The sequence below is a fragment of the Myxocyprinus asiaticus genome, chromosome 6 (assembly GCF_019703515.2).
Source record: "Myxocyprinus asiaticus isolate MX2 ecotype Aquarium Trade chromosome 6, UBuf_Myxa_2, whole genome shotgun sequence".
In the NCBI taxonomy this organism is placed as follows: Eukaryota; Metazoa; Chordata; class Actinopteri; order Cypriniformes; family Catostomidae; genus Myxocyprinus; species Myxocyprinus asiaticus.
Genome location: NC_059349.1, coordinates 45770418 through 45786386, shown reverse-complemented (window position 1 = coordinate 45786386; position 15969 = coordinate 45770418). Strand labels below are relative to the sequence as shown.

General features: G+C 35.7%; 1 protein-coding gene across 3 annotated transcripts in view; it reads right to left on the bottom strand.

The window, feature by feature from the left end:
• LOC127443106 (calmodulin-regulated spectrin-associated protein 2-like) overlaps positions 1-5154 on the bottom strand; it is an 89140-nt gene extending 83986 nt beyond the window's left edge. For all 3 annotated transcript variants that reach the window (XM_051701620.1, XM_051701622.1, XM_051701621.1), the window contains exon 1: positions 4492-5154. In XM_051701620.1, coding sequence (XP_051557580.1) covers positions 4492-4645 — 154 coding nt within the window. In that variant the 5' untranslated portion in view covers positions 4646-5154. The remainder of the gene's footprint in view (positions 1-4491) is intronic.
• Between the last annotated feature and the right edge of the window lie 10815 nt (positions 5155-15969).

Sequence of the window (15969 nt, the reverse complement as noted above, 5' to 3'; positions counted from 1 at the left end):
GATTGAAGTCAATATTATGCAAAATGGAATTTGTCATATTTAGAGTAAAATGTAGGCAAAAAAATAATAATTCATTATCAAAATGTAAGTGAACCAGTTACAACAAGTGACTGACCAATCCACTTATACTGGCGGCCAAAGGTTTGGAATAATGTACATATTTTGCTGTTTCAGAAGGAAATTGTTACTTTAATTCACCAAAGTGGCATTCAGCTGATCACAAAGTATAGTCAGGACATTACTGATGTAAAAAACAGCACCATCACTATTTGAAAAAATACATTTTTGATCAAATCTAGACAGGCCCCATTTCCAGCAGCCATCACTCCAACACCTTATCCTTGAGTAATCATGCTAAATTGCTAATTTGGTACTAGAAAATCACTTGCCATTATATCAAACACAACTGAAAGCTATTTGCTTAATTAAATGAAGCTTAACATTGTCTTTGTGTTTGTTTTTGAGTTGCCACAGTATTCAACAGACTGGCATGTCTTAAGGTCAATATTAGGTCAAAAATGGCAAAAAAGAAACAGCTTTCTCTAGAAACTCATCAGTCAATCATTGTTTTGAGGAATGAAGGCATTATAATGCTTGAAATTGCCAACAAACTGAAGATTTCATACAAAGGTGTACACTACAGTCTTCAAAGACAAAGGACAACTGGCTCTAACAAGGACAGAAAGAGATGTGGAAGGCCAGATGTACAACTAAACAAGAGGATAAGTACATCAGAGTCTCTAGTTTGAGAAATAGACGCCTCACATGTCCTCAGCTGACAGCTTCATTGAATTCTACCCACTCAACACCAGTTTCAGACTCAGGGGTGCAGGCCTTATGGGAAGAATTGCAAAGAAAAAGCCACTTTTGAAACAGAAAAACAAAAAGAAAAGGTTAGAGTGGGCAAAGAAACACAGACATAAGACAACAGATAATTAGAAAAGAGTGTTATGGATCTTAACCCCATTGAGCTTTTGTGGGATCAGCTAGACTGTTAGGTGTGTGAGAAGTGCCCGACTAGACAGCCACATCTATGGCAAGTGCTACAGGAAGCGTGGGGTGAAATGTCACCTGAGTATCTGGACAAACTGACAGCTAGAATGCCAAGGATCTGTAAAGCTGTCATTGCTGCACGTGGAGGATTTTTTGATGAGAACTCTTTGAAGTAATTTAAGAAAAATTCAAATTATAATAGTAATTTTTCACATTATTAATGTCCTGACTATACATTGTGATCAGCAGGGTTGTGGAGTAACAGAATACATGTAACGGGATTATGTATTTAAAATACAAAATATAAGTAACTGTATTCCACTACAGTTACAATTTAAATCACTGGTAATTAGAATACAGTTACACTCAAAAAGTATTTTGATTACTGAAGAGATTACTTTGCATTTTATTGTCATTTGTTTCATTTAATATCTAGTCCTTTCAGATGGAAAATATTTATACATATAAATGATGCGATCCAAAGTGCATTTGAACAGCGGTGAAACACTTTCTTATGATGTGTTACATTCATACGAGCAGACAGAGAAGTAAGTTTGAAGAACGTTTGGAGCAGAAGAAATAGAAATAAAGCTTGTGTAAATTGTCAGCTTTACGCTAAGCTAAAATGCTATTTCTAGCAATTTAACATGCACATGTTACCAGGCACGATCATATTTTTTTATCAAGAAAATTCAGTTAGATCATAATTTCTTTTTTTCTAGTAAGACCTTTGATATTAGGGCAAAAATCGTATTCTTGATAATAATTTTTGTATTGTTTTCCTGTAAAAATATCTAAAAATCCTTAAAACAAGATCAGTTAGATTTATCTTGTTTTAGAAACAACACTGCATAAGATATTTAGGTTTTTCAGAGAATGTATTTTTAACATGTGTATTTTGTCTTACTGTACTGGCAGAGTTTTTATAGTCAAAACAAGTGAAAAAAATCTACCAGTGCTGTAGAAGTAATGCAAAGTATTTAGATTACGTTACTGACCTTGAGTAATCTAACGGAATACGTTACAAATTACATTTTACATCATGTATTCTGTAATCTGTAGTGGAATACATTTCAAAAATAACTCTCCCAACCCTGGTGATCAGCTGAATGCCACTTTGGTGAATAAAAATACCAATTTCTTTCCATAAGAGCAAATTCTGCACATTATTCCAAAATTTTGGCCGCCAGTGTATATGCAGCTTTGGATTGTCCAATTCATTTTAGTAAATCAGTTTGTTCAGATTTTTAATATACTGTTAACAAACCAGTTGATTCACTTCAGCCCGCATGCGCCCTGCATCTTCTTTTTTAAGTAAAATATTTATGTAATTGCTGCTCTTTAACGCTATATTTTTGACTCTAGCCTATTTCTTATAAATTAATGTTCAGTTTAATACACTCAAAAACATTCATTTGTAGAATGCTCAAAAACTTTTCTGCATGCCAAGAATTGTTGAGGACCAATCGCCAGAAATGGGAAACCATTTTATACTCTGGGTGAGGTCTAAACTGTGAATGATAGTACTCACATTGTCTTATTTAATCTACACAATTTTGGTCATGAACGAATTTGTTTGTTGTTACTTTTTATTATTTTGAAGTTATTTTGTTATATAAAGAAGTACATTTTTTATGACTCAATGAGGTTGTACAAACACTTCTATAGAAAAGGAAGACATGGATATTCTGAAGTAATTCAATTTTCATCCTCACCAGTATGTAATACTATCTCAATAATACATTTTTTTATGGGAATATAATAATATTTTGAACATGTGAAACATGCACATCTTTCACTCATTGCTGCGTGTTTTCAGAGAGGCTTTTACAGAATATGGGTCACTGGAAGGCTGGACTGTTTGCAATCCACAGCAGTGCATGCAAGGTGATGGTGTGAACTGTGGGTTATTTGTTTGCAAATGTCTATTTTACAGTGCACTCATAGCTTTGAAATAAGGACTATTGTTTGACACATTGATGAAGGATAAAGAAATTACGGTAAGCTTTATTATTTATAACTTTAAAATTAAATATCAACTAAACATGTTTATTTAATGTATGAGACATTTAAGAATGAATCAAAATAATCCTTTAGAAAAATAGATATCAGTACAAGCAAAAGTTATAATTTATATGTTGGGATACACACGGATCCGTGTGAACGGGGATCGTTTTGAAAACGTTGTCGTCTGTATGGCAAACTTTTCAAAAATGCAAAGGAAAAACTTTTCTGTTTTTAGTACATCGTTGTGTGTAAACGTACCCTCAGTTGCCTCTGCTTCTGAGACAGTCAATCCGTGCATCTTTTCATGTGGCTTGCTGTGCATGTGGAGGCTCATGCTACTCTCTGTGATAATACAACATACCACATGCCCCACTGAGAGTGAAAACCACTTAATTGCAACCATGAGGAAGTTACCCCATGTGACTCCACCCTCCCTAGCAACTGGGCCAATTTGGATGCTTAGGTGACCTGGCTGGAGTCACTCAGCACGCCCTGGATTTAAACTCACAACTTCAGGGATGGTAGCCAGTGTCAATACTCACTGAGCTACCCAGGCCCCCGTGATCTTTGTTCATTCAAATCTAAAGTTGCATATGGGTGGACTAGAACCCCAAGCCTCTAGAACACAGGGCAAATTAGTTACCACTAGACCAGCCTCATATTGCCAGCGCTGATTGATGTACTTCTTCACTGACTTACAATATCTCGTGACCATCAGTAGCACACACAGAGATGAAGTTAGCAAATTTATTATGTGAAATATTTATTTTAAAGCTTGAATTGATCATGAAGAATGACTATTTATAAAAACAGACAGTTTAAAATAATCTTGTACTAGCGCTCATCGTTGCTGTGCGACTTCAAACGCCGTGTGTAGAATTGTAAAATCTCGCGAGATTGACGAAAGAGGGATCTCTTCTAGACACGACCATTGAGCAGTAATGAGTACCGTAATAGGAAATTCAAATTACTAGTAATTCCCATATTAGATATTAATATAAATTGTATATTATGTGATATTTAGATAACATTTCACAGAAATGTTGATAAAAAAGATGTCTTCACATGTATCACACTGGTTTTGCTGTAGTTAATGTATCTTTATATATATATATATATATATATATATATATATATATATATATATATTATTTTCAAACGTATGTATACAATGATGCGCAACAGTAGAAGACAGTAGAAATGCGCAACAGTTTGTCTCTGTTATCATGCTCTGGGCTTGTGTAGTTTATTTTTTATATTTCATTTCTGCTATTATTGAACGGCTTATTTCAAAACTAAATGCTGACACTGGCCCAGGCTACTTTTAAATGACACCCACAAAAAGTATGATTTCAAAGGCACCCCGGGCCCCGAGTTGATCATTTTGCAGGGACATCAACCAGATACACCTTTATGACCCGCATATCCAACTTAACGTAACGTCACATTTCTTAATTTATCAAGATTTTCAAACCTTTAAGCACCACCTACCCGAACCAAAGGCTTTGGCAATGAGCCATGTCAAACTGCAGGAGATCTTGGCCCTTGTAAAATCATAGTGATCAAACGATTTGATCGTCGGGACGATGAACGTGTTCTTGATCTCTGCGGCATCACCCATCTTGACATCCACGCGTGGCTGCATCACATCCCACGGGCAGACACACACACATACACACGACTATAAGATCAGACAGGTAATGGCATTCCCATAGTCAAAACCTCTGCGCCAAATCTGACGTGAAATATAACAGATAGTGGGCTCGAACGCCCGTGTAGTTAAATAATCCTCTTCTCTCCACGTCCGAAATACGTTACTTTAATTATTAGGCCTGTACATGTATTTAAAAAAAAAAGAGAAGAAATTCCAGCTGCATCTCCGAGCGCTGGATTCAATATCCAACAAGCGATTCCAGGCGACTGCAGTAGTTCTCATCCGTTTTCCGGCATTATATCCTCAAGTTGCTTTGGGTTCTTAAAAAAAAATCAATAGGCCTATTTAATAGGTGACGCGAGCACCATGTTGATGGATGTCACATTTAATAGCGAGGAGAGACGGTTGATGAGATTATAGTCTCGTGTCATGATTTTTCCTCTTCTTTAACTTTTGTAACTGTCCTTCCTAAAATCTCTCGCTCTCCCTGCGGTCCCGCCTGCCGCACTGGCCTGGAAAAGGAGAAAGATTTGTGCGCATGCGCGAAACGCCCAGACGCAGACAAGCACTGCTGGCTAAAACCAATTCACGCAGCTCTCAAATAAAATGGCATTTATTTGATCTATTTCAGACACAACTAGTGTTTATTTTACACATCTATCCTGACAATGTTCTGGTCGCTAAATATGCTGATATTGATCATCCTATGTTTGCACTGTTCGTTCTGTAACTCTTAAGAAGAAAAGTGAACTATTTTTTTATTTTATTTTATTTAAGATAGTTCACCCAAATTCTCTCATCATTGTGTATGACTTTCTTTCTTCTGCTGAATACAAACGAAGATTTTTAGAAGAATATCTGAGCTCTGCAGCTCCACACAATGCAAGAGAATGGTGGCCAGAACTTTGAAGGTCCAGAAAGTATGTGAAGGCAGCATAGAAGAAATTCCCTACGACTCCAGTGGTTAAATCCGTATCGTCAGAAGCAGTATGAAATGTCTTCAAAAGACCTTCAAAGTTCTGGCCACCATTCACTTGCATTTTATGGACCTACAGAGTTGAGATATTCTTCTAAAAGTCTTCATTTATGATAAGCAGAAGAAAGAAAGTCATGCACATCTGGGGTGGTATGAGGGTGTGTAAATGGTGAGAGAATTTTCCATTATGGGTGAACTATCCCTTTAACTGTAATGTGAAATAGTTCACCCAAAAATGAAAACTTTGTCATAATTTATTAACTCTATGTAGTAAGAAATCCTTATGGCTTTTTTTCTTATGTGGAACACAAAAGGAGGTATTAGGCAGAATGTTAGTCTCAGTCACAATTCACTTTCATTGTATGAAATAAAGATGCAATGAAAGTGAATGGTGACTGAGAAGGTCTTGAATTAATAGTATTGCTTAAGGCCCATTATAATTTCTTCTCTCTCTCTCTCTATATCCCCATTCAACATTTGAATGAACAAATGTTGTTTAAATACTGTGATACTGACCAGTTAAAGGGCCAGTTTACCCAAAAATGAAATTTCTGTCATAGTTTACTTACCCTCATGTTTTTCCAAACCTGTATGACTTTCTTTCTTCTGCTGTTAGTAAGAATGTTAGTGACTGACAACCTCAGTCACCATTCACTTTCATTGTGGGGTTTGATATCTGATGCTCTCAGATATCAAAAAGGCATTTAGCAGATAATGTTGAGACGTTTCTGATTTCAGATGAAACACTATTCAAGAGACATCTCTGATAGGCTATGTTCGTGTGTTATCTAGGTTACTCAGCAGCAGGAGTCATGGATCAAATCTCCCAGACAGGAAGGGGTGTGACCACTCCTGTGGCAGACTCTGACTATCTGCTCTGGAGAATAGCTTTAATTACTGCCCTCTACCCACATACACAACCCTTTCATCAAGCACGCACTACGCTTTCATCTGAGAGATAGACTCTTAGCTCTAGTTCTTGAGCACAAATGGAATTTAGAGAGAGAGAGAGAGAGAGAGAGAGAGAGAGAGAGAGAGAGAGAGAGAGAGAGAGAGTTCTACCCAGATGTGACTAATCTCTCCTCTCATTGGGTCTTGCTAATTTTAGCATTTTGGGTTCTTTAAGTGTTTAAATTACATCAACATATGTGGAATAAATTGGGTTTTGACTCAAGTAGTTGCTATAGTCATAGCTAATAAATCACCATATTTTGATGTTGATTCACACAAATGAAGCTGAACTGTTTACGTTTTCATGTTTGTGCTTCCTTTGCATTACAGACTAGTGTGAGCAAGACCTGTGCCAACTGTCAACACAGAACAACGTTGCCCTCTAGCGGTGAACACTGTAATGCTGTATTTGGAATATAGATGATAGACCACACGTCATCTATCTATCATGCCTGCGCGTGCTGAGAGAGAGAGAGAGAGAGAGAGAGAGAGAGAGAGACAGAGAGAGAGAGAGAGAGAGAGAGAGAGAGCGATTTGCCGCTTTAGCCTGATAAATCAATAAAGCAATAATGTAAGCACACTTTAAAATACATTCCACCAGTTTCATTAGACTCGCGCTTGTCATTTTAAAGAATTGAAAATGTTGACTATATCAAGACAATATCATATCACATTCAAATGTACTAAGTATCAAGGAAATTAAAACTAATAAGACGGATGAAAAGAACATAATCGAAATTTCACAACTTAGTCCTACAGATGTTTGTAGTGCAACCTCTGTATGTAAACCTGTAAAGCTGTCACACATGTAAGTGGCAAAAAAGTCAGAAAACACAAAAAGACAAGAACACGTTCAGGCCATGTGAGGGAAGAAACAAGCCCTCTCTATTCACAAACACTCAAAAAAAAAAAAAAAAAAAAAAAAAAAAAAAAAAAAAACAATAAAAAATAGAAATAATAATAATTTAAAGATTTATGCATTTCATTTTCATAATAAAATTCCATCAAATTGAATCGAGTAATCTGTAACAAAATGAAATGTAATATATATATATATATATATATATATATATATATATATATATATATATATATATATATATATATATATATATATACACACACACACACACAGTACTGTGCAAAAGTTTTAGACACTTGTGAAAAATGTTGCATAGTGAGGATGTCTACAAAAATAATGACATAAATAGTTTTTATTTATCAATTAATATCATACAAAGTCCAGTAAACATAAAAAAGCGAAATAAATATTCGGTGTGGCCACCTTTGCCTTTAAAACAGCACCAATTCTCCTAGGTACTCCTGGACACAGTTTTTCTTGGTTGTTGGCAGATAGGATGTACTAAGCTTCTTGGAGAATTCACCACAGTTCTTCTATCTATTTAGGCTGTCTCAATTGCTTCTGTCTCTTTATGTAATCTCAGACTGACACGATGTTAGTGGGGGGCTCTGTGGGGGCCATGACATCTGTTGCAGGGCTCCCTGTCCTTCTATTCTAATCTTTTCTATTTGCAAAAGTAATGTTTGGGAGTCTAACATTTATATTTCCTATTGACACACTAAAACTGAAGATATAAATAACCATCTTAAGACAAATGTTTAGTTAAGACTTTTGCACAGTACTGTATATATATATATATATATATATCAAGGTTTATTCATTTAATTTTGTTAAACATTACAAAATTCAATTGGATGGCATTTGATATGAATCTGAAATGCGTAAATCTTAAAAATAGACTTAAATATGTTTTTTGAGTGCATTATTCATATGAAATATTATGCGACAGGCACGAAAGGTCAGTGAAGAGTTATAAAAAATATCTTCAGGGCAGTAGGCCTACACATGGGCACGACAGAAGGATTGAAAAATGTAGTGTATATATATATATATATATATATATATATATATATATATATATATATATATATATATATATATATATATATAACATTGATTTATTTATTTATAGCATCTGAGCTTTTATGTTGTTATTTTATGTTATTATATTTTATTTAATAGCCATTCATTAAATGTATTAAAGGTAAAGTTTTGGAGTACATTTGAATAATGTGCTTTGACGATTAAACATTGTGGACATTTTCTTCATCTAACCTTACCTGTTAAAGTGAACAGCCCACAAAGAGATTTTGCCACTAGATGGCAGCATCAATCAAACGTTTAAATGAAGGAGTATCATAGTAAAAACACATTCTGGTCGTACTTGAATTTTAATTCTTTCTTTAGAAACAAAATTAAAAATGACTTTTGTTGTTTCAAAGTAATTTAATTTACCCCAGTGTTAATGCCCCAGTGTTAATGTTCACAAAGAAATATGAAATTCTACATTTAGTTCTCATATTAGTACCCTATGTAATCATGGATTTAGTTTATGGTTCATTATGTTTATTTTTATGTGTCTACGGTAAAAAAAATACATATATATATGTCTGGTATGTGAAAAAAAAAAAAACGTAAAAAGAATAAAGATTCAGTCAGCTGATGTTGTTTAAAACGTTAAAACCCAGACAAATGAAAAAAGGTAAACACTGTAGGAATAATTTGTATTTATAAGCTTGATATAAACATTATTTGATTTTTTCTTGTCCTGTTCTTTTTTCTTCTTGTGTATAAATGATGGCAGATCAAGTAAAGAGAGCAAATTCCCCATAAACATTCAAAGAATGTTTTATGATTGCGTACATCAGACCCTTTGATTATTCACATGACGTTCAATTGAAAGTGTGAGCCATTGTCATGCTAAATGCTACCAGCCTCATCCAAATCCTTTTTTATACAAAGATGTCTTCACACAAACACAACACAGGCTTTGTTTTTCCACTGCATCCATTCGTTGACACCCACACCACCCCACCCCAACAACCCCCTACTCCTACACACACTCTCACACAATAAGCCCCATCTTCATGAAATACCATACAAAAGTATAGTTCAGGCAATCACTTTATGAATGTCTATGTGCAGTGTGTGCTTTTTGCTCTGTAAGCTGCCAAACTGCTTACACATCCAGCAGCTGACGTTAATGCCAGTCCTCTGTTATCACAGATACTCCGTGTTTGCCCACAGTAGGCCTATGTAGTTGTACTTATAAGCCCTGCTAACATTTACAACAGAGAACTGTTTCATTTGCAACATTTGATGGAGACAGTACTGATGCATAAGCAACAATCTTCCCTTTCACTTGTCAGTCTCTCTTGCTCTCTTTCAAATATTTGCATATTGAGATAGATAAAAACACTGGAACACATACAGTATAAGGGTCTTCTTATGATCATATTTTTATTTGAATGACAATCAAGCCCTCATTACTCTAATGCAATAAAGTGTAACATTTTATTTTTTCAATTAAATTGTGTTTATAGATCATGTTCCTTTTTATTGTACTGTCATTAATGTAGGGTCATTTAAATAAAAAAGTAATTTTGTATTCCATTATTTTTATTATAGTATTACAGAATTGAGAATCTAATGAGGATCACCACTGAGAACAATTGAAATAACTCAAAAGAAAAAGGTCAGGATACACTACAGTAATGAGAATATGCTTATTTGTCATGAAGATAAGAAGAAAAAAGTGCTATAAATAGACTTTATATTATGCAAAATATCTTATTCATGCTATTATCTAATCAGCCAATCATGTTGCAGCAGTGTAATGTATAAAATCATGCAGATATGGGTCAGGAGCTTCGGTTAATATTTACATCAACCATCAGAATGGGGAAAAATGTGATGATAGTGATTTTGACCGTGGTATGATTGTTGGTGCCAGACAGGCTGGTTTGAGTATTTCTGTAACTGCTGATCTCCTGGGATTTTCACGCCCAACAGTCTCTAGAGTGTAAAGAGAATGGTGCGAAAAACAAAAAACAACCAGTGAGCAGCAGTTCTGTGGGTGAAAACGCCTTGTTGATGAGAGAGGTCAACGGAGAATGGCCAGACTGGTTTGAGCTGACAGAAAGGCTACAGTAACTCAGATAACCACTCTCTACAATTGTAGTGAGCAGAATAGCATCTCAGAATGCACATGTTGAACCTTGAGGCGGATGGGCTACAACAGCAGAAGACCATGTTGGGTTTCACTTCTGTCAGCCAAGAACATAAAACTGGGGGGCCTGGGTAGTTCAGCAAGTAAAGACGCTGACTACCACCCCTGGAGTCACGAGTTCGAATCCAGGGCATGCTGAGTGAATCCAGCCAGGTCTCCTAAGCAACCAAATTGGCCCGGTTGCTAGGGAGGGTAGAGTCACATGGGGTAACCTCCTCGTGGTCACTATAATGTGGTTCGCTCTCGGTGTGGCGCATGGTGAGTTGTGCATGGATGCCGCAGAGAACAGCGTGAAGCCTCCACACGTGCTATGTCTCCACGGTAACACGCTCAACAAGCCACATGATAAGATGTGCAGATTGACGGTCTCAGATGCGAAGGCAACTGAGATTCATCCTCCGCCACCCGGATTGAGGCGAGTCACTAAACAATCCAGGTGGTGGAGGACAAGTCTCAGTTGCCTCCACTTCTGAGACAGTCAATCCGTGCATCTTATCATGTGGCTTGCTGTGCATGACACCGCAGAGACTCTGCATGTGGAGGCTCATGCTACTCTCTGCAATCCACGCACAATTTACCACTAAGAGCACTAAGAGCAAGAACCACTAATCATGACCACAAGGAGGTTACCCCATGTGACTCTACCATCCCTAGCAACCGGGCCAATTTTGTTGCTTAGGAGACCTGGCTGGAGCCACTCAGCACACCCTGGATTCCAGGGGTGGTAGTCAGCGTCAATACTCGCTGAGCCACCCAGGCCCCCGAAACGTTACGTTTTGATGCTATGTGTGAACAGAGCCAAAATGTTAATGGTTTGAGCACATACGAGGTCAGGATGCGCTGACATAAGACAGAGAGGATTCTGTACTCTTGAGTAAAAAAAAAAATATCATCAAACCGGACAGATAGTGAAATTATTCCATTTAGTTAGAGGTTATAAAAAATATTTGATATTTTATAGCTGACTATAGATAAAATCTTGTAGCGTATGATGCTCCATGATTCAAATAGTCATTTTGTAAGAAATCAACCGCATGCAGCCACAAAACTGGAGCATGAAGAAATGGAGATGGACAACAAGCGCTCAAAGTGGAAAATTTTAACCTTCAACTCGCATTGCAATCTCCATCTTTCCACCTAATTCTGAACGCAAATGCACACGGCCTGTTTCTTTTGAGACTCGCAACAGAGAAGCAGCGACAACAATGGCAGCGCTCCCATACATCCATGTTTGTTTACATATGTCATGTGTCTTCTAAAACGGGGGCGTGTGTTTTCACGTGAGTTTGTGATTGGATTGACTTGACAGCTGGAATGATCCTCACTCGTTTAGTTTGTGATGCCCAGTTTTTGTCTGTAGCCATTTACAATGTTGGTAAGTGTGTGTGACACCTAGTATTTTTAGATTATTTTCAGATTTTAGAAGTGGTGTAGTGTATCCCAGCCTTAAAGTGCTTCTCTTCATCTGAGCGGTTGAAGTAATTTGTCGACTGATAAAATAACTAACTACATCTCAGAGTGCTGACACTTTGGTGTGCAAAATGGTTAAAAAGACGGAAACCGTTGCATGTGTGAATAGCAGATGTGGTACATTTTCCAGTAAAAGTAATCAAACATTTTTACTGCAATTTACCAGGCTACATATGTAAAAGGGGCTAATGACTCATTCATTGAACACATAAAATGCTCATTTGTAATGAGTCATTGTTAAGGAGAAATGTGAGGTGCTGACTGAATGAATGACTTGTGTGTAACAATGAACAAGAAAGAAATATAGACATTATTTTGAATTTGTTGAGCGGAAAAGTGTTTTAGAAAGTAACTTAAAAGTAAAGTAATTAGTAAAGTAATCTGATTACAATTTTAGAGAAATTATTGATAATTTGCAATGGATTACTATTTTTAAGTAACTTACCCAACACTGGGTCCCATGCAACTTCGAATTTCACAACTCATGTTTGTCTATTTTTGTTGCCAAAATTTTGTTTTTGAGCTTTACAAACACATTTTAAAGTATTTATAATTATTGTAAGGCAGATATCTCATGTAGACCACAATGCATTTGCGGTAAAAAGAGAAAGAGAATGAAGGGAGGAGACACAGTATGCATGGAAGGCTGGATCACTCTTTTCCATGGGTCAGCGTGGGGTATTTTTAACACACACAAACCTCAAGGCTGTATTTAGAGGGTGGGGTCACGCTGGCCTGTGCTTCCCCCACTGGCAGCAGAAACCTGTATTTATCTGAATAAAATCCAGAGGGGAGTCTGGACCATATGCCCTTAGTTTATCTACTTTTAAATGCTGTGACTTTACAACAGTGACATAGAAACCACGTTAAGTCTGGCTCGTTTCTAGAGTTGATTTGATATGAAACAATAGGAGACTCCACCTTGCTCCACCCTCTTTTTTGAAAGCACACTCAAGCTCAACTAAAGGTTGAGATGTTTTTGTGAGAGGTTTGTAGAAAGTGTTTCTTATGGCAGTTAGGGTGTTCATCAAGATGCTCTTTCTAGGCAAGCATCGGAGTTACTGTAGATCATACTAAGGCTTAGGGTTTTTCCAAAACCCCTAATAAAAAGATACTTGAAGCATCATTTGGGGTCCATCAGAATGCCATATTGGCAGCACGCTTTTAAAAAGGGCAGTTCTCTGAGGAGCTTACAAAATGCAATCTGTAAGTTCCTGCAAGAACCCTAAAGATTTACTAGTTTCTCTAGTAACCCCATTATAAAGGTTTGGGGGCACTTGATATTTCTAGAAGTTCTCCAGAAGGTTCTACAAGTGTGGCAATCTGAGGACTCCCAAACTGCCTTGAGTAAGGTATCTTTTAATTAGTTTATTAATAGAATTATCAGCAAATAAAAAAGGAATGGGCTAAAACAAAACCTTATACAGAAAAAAGGACATTAAAAAGAGATGCAAGGAAGGAGAGAATGACAGGGAATCAAAGAGAGAGAGAGAGAAAGAAATGGAATACTGTAAATGTCCATGGGAGTTCTGCTGTTCTCTTTCGTGTCTTTTTCTGCATGTGTGAACAGTAAATTTATTTTTCCCTTGCTAATTAAAAGTTCAGTTGTGTTTATTTTCATTTGTGCTGCTCCAGTTCTGCTTACACATTTTCACTTGGCCTACATTTCTCTGAATATCTTTCTGCTTTTCTTATAAATTTTCTCTTCTCTACTCATTCAGAACTCAAAGCATCCTCCCCAGTTCTTCATGGAAAAATGAAAACTGGTTTGGAACTCCATGAGGGTGATTCGATAATATTTTACAATGACAGTATTTAAATTTTTGGGTGAACTATTCCTTCAGCAGTTTTTGCGGTACAGAGTGGATTGTTTTATGGTTTTATGGTTTTTTGAAGTGATAAAAATGTTAAATGTTTTAAAAATCTAGTTCATTACACACATGTGAAATTTGTAGAAATGTAATCTTTGTCAAGTCAACATTTAATTATAAAGCACATTTAAAAACAACAGAGGTTGACCCAAAGTGCTGTACAATCCAGACGAAAAAGAAAAGTAAAAAAGTTACAAAAAAGTAATACAGTACATCAAAAATGTAAAACAATCATAAATACAAATTTAGCATCACATTTAAATATTTTCAGAAGCTAGAAAATAAAAATAAGGTTTAAGGGAAGATTTCATTTTTTTTGTCTTTTTATTTTTTTTTGCCAACATTTTTTGCAAAAAAATAAAAAATAAAAAAAATAAAATAAAAACTACAAGTTAAAGGTTATAAATTACTGTACTTTCCTTGCACCTTGAATACATGTGAGTGTACACAACTTAATCATTAATTATGTAAACAATTTTCAAGGTAAAACATTTTTTATTTTATTAATTGTTTTTACAAATATCATGAATTTTTGAGGCAAGAATATCAAGAATTTTCTCAGGGTCAAACCATTTGACCTGAACAAACTGTGACTTTTCATAAAAATGTCAGAATATCCGATATTTTTTAAAACTTCCCACACAATCTTAAAAAGGGTCTAAAGGGGTCCTCTCTATTTTATGTTCTTTCTCTTTTTGGTTATACTGACTTTCATTTTGTGGACAAAATTTGTTCAAATATTAATAATATAAAAAAAAAAAAAACTAGTTTCGCTGCTTTTTTTAAGTAAATGATAATTAAAAATTATTAATAAATAATAATAAAAGATTATTCTGCACTACTTGTGCCAACATTTCCTTTTTTCAATAATTTCAACTTTTAAAGAGACTTTGATTTGATTCTACTGTCTCCAGATGGTTTCACAACATGACATTTATTACTTAAAGAAAAAAACATCAAAATGACTTTGAATTCAGTAATTGAAAACATATTATCATAGAAGAGGTGTATTCAGATAATTGTTTTGGGTGAATTGCATTTTTTATGTGTTTTAGAATAATGTAATAGATCCGGACAAAACAAAAACAAAAAAATGTGTTACATCATTCACCTGTCACATTACAGTATAATGCAAGCTTTGCAAATAGGCTATTATTGGGATGGGACAATGCAAACGACAGTATATTAGACCAGACAGCAAACCTGCAACCAAAAAAACTAACCACTGTTACTCATTTCATATGTAAAGAGGGTGTTTGCTAGAAGACTTAAAGGTACAAAAAACTGCCCGTTTAACAGTCAGAGAGAGAGAGAGAGAGAGAGAGAGAGAGAGAGAGAGAGAGAAAGAGTGGAAATAGTTATATTAAACTAAATTACTAAATTGACCTTTGACGAGCTTTATTACTGGAACTCAGGGGAAAAAATAAAATGATGAAAAAAGTATGATATGACCCCTTTAAACTTCATTATTCCTTGGAATTCTTCAGTGGTTGCATTCACATTTAGCATGTGCTTCCCATTTAACTGGAAACAGGAAGTGGGAGTGGCCTCAGTTTTTTTGTAATTGTTTGGGAATTGTTTATGAAACGTTCATTATGATTCCTAACGACTGAGTCTACGGTGTGTTTAAGTGCCACTTGAGTTTAATGAAACTGTTTACTCACACATAAACACACAATGATTTTGTTGTTAAATTGCTGGAGTCAGGATGCAAGATTTGATCTCGGCCTGCACGGCAGAGAGCTTGTTAAAGAAGAATGATGAGAAGCTTCATGTAAATTCTCATCAGGGCACCATATACTTTACCAGGGTTCCCACACTCACAAAAAAAAAAAAAAAAAAAAAAAAAATGGAAATGTCAGGGAATTTTAACGTTTGAATTTTCAGGACGGGAAAAGTCATGGAAATTTCTCAAGTTAATATAAACATTTCTAGTTACAGTATGCTCACCTCTGA